A 5996-nucleotide genomic window follows, 5' to 3' on the forward strand; every position below is an offset into this window, starting at 1 on the left:
TGGCCACAATTAAAAATTTTTTTTGACCATGTCATCAGAGGGGCTCCGTAAGAATCCATCATGCGGCCATTTGCCAAAAATATTACACAGATGGAGCAAAGAATTCTCTTCGAACTCACATTCTCCAGTTTTGTTTTGTTTTTTTATATCGTTTCAGTACTAGAAAGGATTCACTTTAAACTTTCGTCCATTTTCTGACACACTTGTCCCTGCTGGGGTCGCGAGGGGTGCTGGTGCCTATCTCCAGTTGTCAATGGGCAAGAGGCGGGGTCCACCCTGGACGGTTCGCCGGTCTGTTGCAGACTAAACTTTCAGAACAACCTTAATTTTTTGGCCACAGACTCAGCAGTATTATATTTTAATAAGAAAAATATATTTATTTTACTGCATATGAGAAAAAAAAAACAGTTACTGTTAAAATCTTTAACTAGACCAGGGATCTTTAACGTTTTCCAGACTGATGGTTAGATGGAGCGGGGACCCCCTAATTATATATATTGTATGAAATTGTGTTATATATACTTGATCCTATAGTCACTCTATTACAGATGGAGTAATGTAACTAAGGGTAATTTCTCCCTGGGATTATTAAAGTATTTCTGATTCCTGGTTGATGGGACAGGTGTTGTGAATGAAAAGGTGTCCAGCTTGAAAGAGCTCCTGTGTGTTTCTGAATGTGTGCATTGATGACTGAATGACATCTTCTGCCTCCATTTATCTGGACTACAGTGTTTTAAATTCATGTTAATGTGCTTTAAAGACATTTAAAGACTAAATATATAGTTTGCAAATTAAAGATTTCGTTTTTAAATAAATATTTAGCTCCAAATTAAATCTTAAGTTTGATAAATAAATATTTAACTACAAACTAAATATCTAGTTTGCAAATTAAGTATTTAGTTTTTATTTGAATATTTAGCTCCAAGATAAATATTTAGTTTGGTAATTAAATATTTAGGTTTCAAATAAATATTTAGATCCAAACTAAATAATCAGTTTGCAAATTAAATATTTAGCTCCAAATTAAATCTTTAGATTGATAAATAAATATTTAACTCCAAACTAAATATCTAGTTTGCAAATTAAATATTTAGTTTGGAAATTAAATATTTAGTTTTTAAATAAATATTTAGCTCCAAATTAAATATTAAGTTTGCAAACTAAATATTTAGTTTTAAGATAAATATTTACCTCCAAACTAAATAATCAGTTTGCAAATTAAATATTTAGCTCCAAATTAAATCTTTAGATTGATAAATAAATATTTAGCTCCAAGCTTATTATTTAGTTTGCAAATTAAATATTTAGTTTTAAATGAATATTTAGCTCCAAATTAAATATTAAGTTTGCAAATTAAATATTTAGTTTTTAGATAAATATTTACCTCCAAGCTAAATATTTAGTTTGCAAATTAAATACTTAGGTTTTAATAAATATTTAGCTCCAAACTAAATAATCAGTTTGCAAATTAAATATTTAGCTCCATGTTAAATATTTCGTTTGATAAATAAATATTTAACTCCAAACTAAATATTTACTTTGCAAATTTAATAGTTAGCTCCAAATTAAATATTTCGTTTTAAAATAAATATTTAGCTCTAAACTAAATAATCAGTTTGCAAATTAAATATTTAGTTTGGAGCTAACTATTGAATTTGCAAAGTAAATATTTAGTTTATTTTTAGCTCCAAACTAAACATTTATTTGACAAAGTAAGGTTTTTTAAATGAATGACTGACATGGTGAAAAAATAAATAACCGCCTGCATTTTCTCTTAAAACAAGCTAAATAATCATAAATATTGCTCCTAGTTTTTGACTGCTTATCTGCACAAACGGCGCCCCATAGCGTACAGCAAAGCAGCTCTCTGCCAGCAGACGCGGCTCCTTTGATGCTCCTAAAGCGAGTCTGAGCATTAAAGTGAAGCAACAGAAGTTTTTTTGCTGCTTCCAGCGGTGACGGTCTGAATGTAGCATCTAGACTGGACATGAATGAGCGCTGCCCGGGTAGCTGATGTGAGTTACCGTCTCCATCAGCTCTTTGGTGTAAGGGTCGAGTGCAGGAGAAGCATAGCGAGGATCCCAGCCCATTTCACTCAATAATAGTTCTAGCTCGGTGTCCTCAATGCCAGGAAGGTGAAAAGCCGCCATTTTCTGCCCTTCTTCACAAAAAAAAAGCCACAAAAAAAAAAAATAAATAAAAAAATTCTGAAACGTCCTGAAACAAGAAAAGAGCAGAGTCCTTTCTCTTGTTGATAAAGGCGGTTAATGGTTGCCCGTAGCAACCGCACCTGCTTGTTAACGGTCGCCACAAGAGGGCAGCGCGCGACCGGAAACCAGCTCCAAGCAAAGAGTTAGGCTCCAGAGATTCTTCTCTGCAGCTTCTGAGGAGGGTTAGAGCATTAAACTGAGGGGGGGTTATAAAGAATCCTTTGTTGATACATTTTTTTAAAGCACACAGATGCAAAGAAGACTTATGAAAGCCCGTTTCCGCTACATCAAAGTAAAAAATGCCAAATAGAAAGACATAATTATGAGCTTCAAAGTCATAATTTCGAGTTTGATAATCATAAATATGAAATAAAAAAATCATAATTATGAGATATTCAACTTTCAAACTTTATATTTCAGAATTATAGTATTAGTGTTTGCAGTGTCCATATTATCTGTAAAACTCCCTGCATAATTATAATAAAGCAACTTATATGCATAAAAAAGTGGAACACTATGTCCGATAGCCCTACTGCTCCACTTGTGAAAGTAAAATCTGTTGGGCTCTTTTTGGCATCAAGACAATTGCAAGATCTTGCAAAACTATTGCGGGATCTTGCAAAAGTATTGCGAGATTTTGCAATACTTTTGAGAGATCCCACAATAGTTTCGCAAGATCTCGCAAAAGTATGGCGGGATCTCGCAAAAGTTTCTTTTTTTCCAGATCTCCCAAAAGTTTTGCGGGATCTCGCAAAAGTTTATTTTTTGAGAGATCTCGCAATACTTTTGCAAGATCCTGCAATACTTTTGCGAGATCTTGCAAAACTATTGCGGGATCTCGCAAAACTATTGCAGGATCTCGCAAAAGTTCTTTTTTCCCCTCGATGTCCCTTTAGGGGCTCCGTAGTAACCCTTATTACCAGTTTAAATTGTTTGAACAATTAAATCTTAGACTTTAACTTAGACAATAACCTTCTGTTTATTAATGACATTATCATTCATACATACACATATGTAAGCTTGTAATAACATCCAAAACAAACTGAAATAAAGACCATAATTCAATTAAATTAATACTGAACAATGAAACAGTCTTGATATTCCATATTTTTCACCTCTAAATGAATCTATTGATCTTAAAAGACAACATCCACAGAGTAAATCTTGTAGGTTTTATATTTCAAGAATTTATTTTGAAAGGACAAATAATGAAGCAAACATCCTAAACCCAAAGCTCTTAAAAAACAACAAAAAACAAAGATTAAAGACACTAAAGCAAATGGAAACTTTTATTTTTCCTTAACAATTCTGTTTAAACCAGTCTGTTTTAAAAATCCCAGTGTTTTAAACTGGCCTGACACACATCATAATACATCATGATAGATGCAAAAAAAGATTTGTATTAAAATACAATATCCCTTTTAAAAAGCTATGAATTCACATTACACTTCCAGATCACATCCACACGCCTTTAAAGACGACCATTACCAGAAAAACACAAGAGTCAAGATCCTTTCCAGGTGGCTTCTAACATATCAGCACTACAGGCCAAGTCCTCAAACTAGTCAAGCAGAACGTACAGACATGTTTACGTAGTCGCTGTAAAACATTTGAGTCCTGAGTGTTTAAAAGGCATGATGATGACCGTGTGGCGCTCTGCACAGGCCATCCAGTCGTGAAACTCTGCCACCCTTAAACCGCCGTGCTTTTGGTCCCAATGTGCTGCCGTGCAAACTCTACAAAGTCATCAAGAAGGACGGGCCAGGCTCCTGTTGATGAAAACCGAAAGCAGAAAGTGTGACTTTGCAGAACAGTCGAAGTTTTATAAGCGAGGAGCAGTTTGACTGACCTTCTTCGTCGTAATTTGACATGTCGTCAGTGATCATGGTGCTGAAGTCTAGTAACAGATTCCAGGTGTCCTTGGGAATTGATTTTTTGTGGTGCTCCTGTAATCAAATTAGACAAATAAGCAAATATAAAGAAATAAACTTTTTTTTTCTTTTTGTTGATGACCTGCCTTGATGACACAAAAAAAAGGTCGACAAAGGCTACAGATGCACCACGGACAAGTAATTTACGCAGGCCAAAGAAAAAATTTTCCAGTTAAACTCCTTCTGTTTTCTTAGTTTATTTCTCCTCAGGCAAACAAACAGAAAAGGACAAACATTTCCTCCATGCTTCTCTTGCGCTGATAAAAAAAAAAGCATACGCCCACCCCACTATTTATAAAAAGTAATTCACCCAAATTTATCAGAACTAACCAGGAACAAAGGAACATAACTAAATAACCAAAAAAAAAAAAAAAACATAACCTCAAAACAGATATCAAACAATAAAGTAGAATAAACTAAGCTGGATTATCCACAAAAATAAGAAACTTTGTTAATTATTAACAAAAAATAAGTGGCTCACAGCTACACTCGTAGTAATCTGGTGGTAAAGTGAGTCTCGCAAAAGACACAAATTTAAAAAATATTTTCGCAATAAGTTGCTTACAAATAAAACCCCAAATAACCAAGATCCATCTTATATCAGAGATCTGATTAGGGATGAGTATTATTATGGATATACAGACACTACTACTCTAAGTGATACTCCTCATTGATTCGGTAAGCCAAGAGTAACGAGTAACGTTTGATTTAAACATGTAATAGAAAGTACTGATACTTGTGTAAAAATGTAATGAGTAGAAGTCAGAAGTAGGAAGAAAAATAAGTAATGGAGTAAAGTATAGATACCTAAAAAGTGCACTTGAGTACAGTAACAAAGGATTTATTTGATATATATATATATATATATATTTATATATTAGGGGTGGAACGGTTCACAAAATCCGGTTCGGTTCGGTTCCAGTTTCCTGGTTACAGTTTTCGGTTCGGTATATGATGATTGTTAGGAAAATCTACTATGTCTTGTAAAGTACAACGCGCATGTATAAACCCTGTGAACGTTTAATTTAATATGACATATTTAAAAAAAAATCCACATCATCATCCAGCAGATGTTCAGATTCTGCCCAAATATATTCTTTCTGTTGTGGATTTTTGTAACAGTGATAACTAGGATCATACATAGTTTATATGCACTATGTTTGTTCTCTGCTTCCAAACTCATCATCTCTTCATCCATTCCTGCAATAAGAATTTTCTTTTAAAGTTGTGAGATGCGCTGTAGAATCTCACAGCTTCTTCCTGGTGTGTTGAAGCACCAATAGTCTGCATCCAATTATTTAATTAATTGCTCTTAGTTTTTGGATTATATACGAATTATGTTCTAATTTCTAGTTACCGATCTGTTTTTACTATAATTTAATTGGAAAAACCGGGTCTTCTCTACATTCTTTTTCCTGTTTGGTGCGATTGCAATTGCGGGTCTTGATCTGGACTGACGGAGTGGAGCAAAAAAGAGCTCAGGTCCGTATTTTGACGGGGAAGGACGGAGAAGACGTACGTGGGCGGTGACGAGCGGAGGATGTGGAACAGCTCTCATTGATTTACATGACAGACAAATAGCCTACTCCGCACGACGTACGTGAGCGGAGCGCTGACGGAGTATGTGGAATCTGGGGCTAAAGGAGGACAAATACACGTCCAACTCCTGTTCTTTCCCACTCGCCATACCCACACAATTCTCCACAACAACTGATTTTTTTTCTGCTACACCCGGCTACGCTGCTTCGCTTCTTCTTCTTCTTGTTTACTACTGGTGGTTGGCTTTGGTTGCATAGACCATAGACCTTCATTATTTGAATGTCAGCAGACAGCAAGAAGCCTCCCAGATCTCCAG

The 5996-nt window shown here is 34.8% G+C and overlaps 2 protein-coding genes across 2 annotated transcripts in view; both read right to left on the bottom strand.

The window, feature by feature from the left end:
• Positions 1–2188, bottom strand: part of ccdc39 (coiled-coil domain containing 39) — a 28678-nt gene extending 26490 nt beyond the window's left edge. The window contains exon 1 of the mRNA XM_015403729.1: positions 2025–2188. Within this exon, the coding sequence (XP_015259215.1) occupies positions 2025–2150 (126 nt within the window). The 5' untranslated portion in view covers positions 2151–2188. The remainder of the gene's footprint in view (positions 1–2024) is intronic.
• A 1342-nt stretch (positions 2189–3530) lies between these two features.
• The window catches only part of dcun1d1 (defective in cullin neddylation 1 domain containing 1), a 14307-nt gene continuing 11841 nt past the window's right edge, over positions 3531–5996 (bottom strand). Inside the window, exons 3-4 of the mRNA XM_015403730.1 lie at positions 4060–4156; positions 3531–3979 (exon numbers count right to left, since the gene is read on the bottom strand). Coding sequence (XP_015259216.1) covers positions 3903–3979; positions 4060–4156 — 174 coding nt within the window. The 3' untranslated portion in view covers positions 3531–3902. The remainder of the gene's footprint in view (positions 3980–4059; positions 4157–5996) is intronic.

The sequence above is a fragment of the Cyprinodon variegatus genome, unplaced genomic scaffold, assembly GCF_000732505.1.
Source record: "Cyprinodon variegatus isolate N-32 unplaced genomic scaffold, C_variegatus-1.0 Scaffold1552, whole genome shotgun sequence".
Lineage (NCBI taxonomy): Eukaryota > Metazoa > Chordata > Actinopteri > Cyprinodontiformes > Cyprinodontidae > Cyprinodon > Cyprinodon variegatus.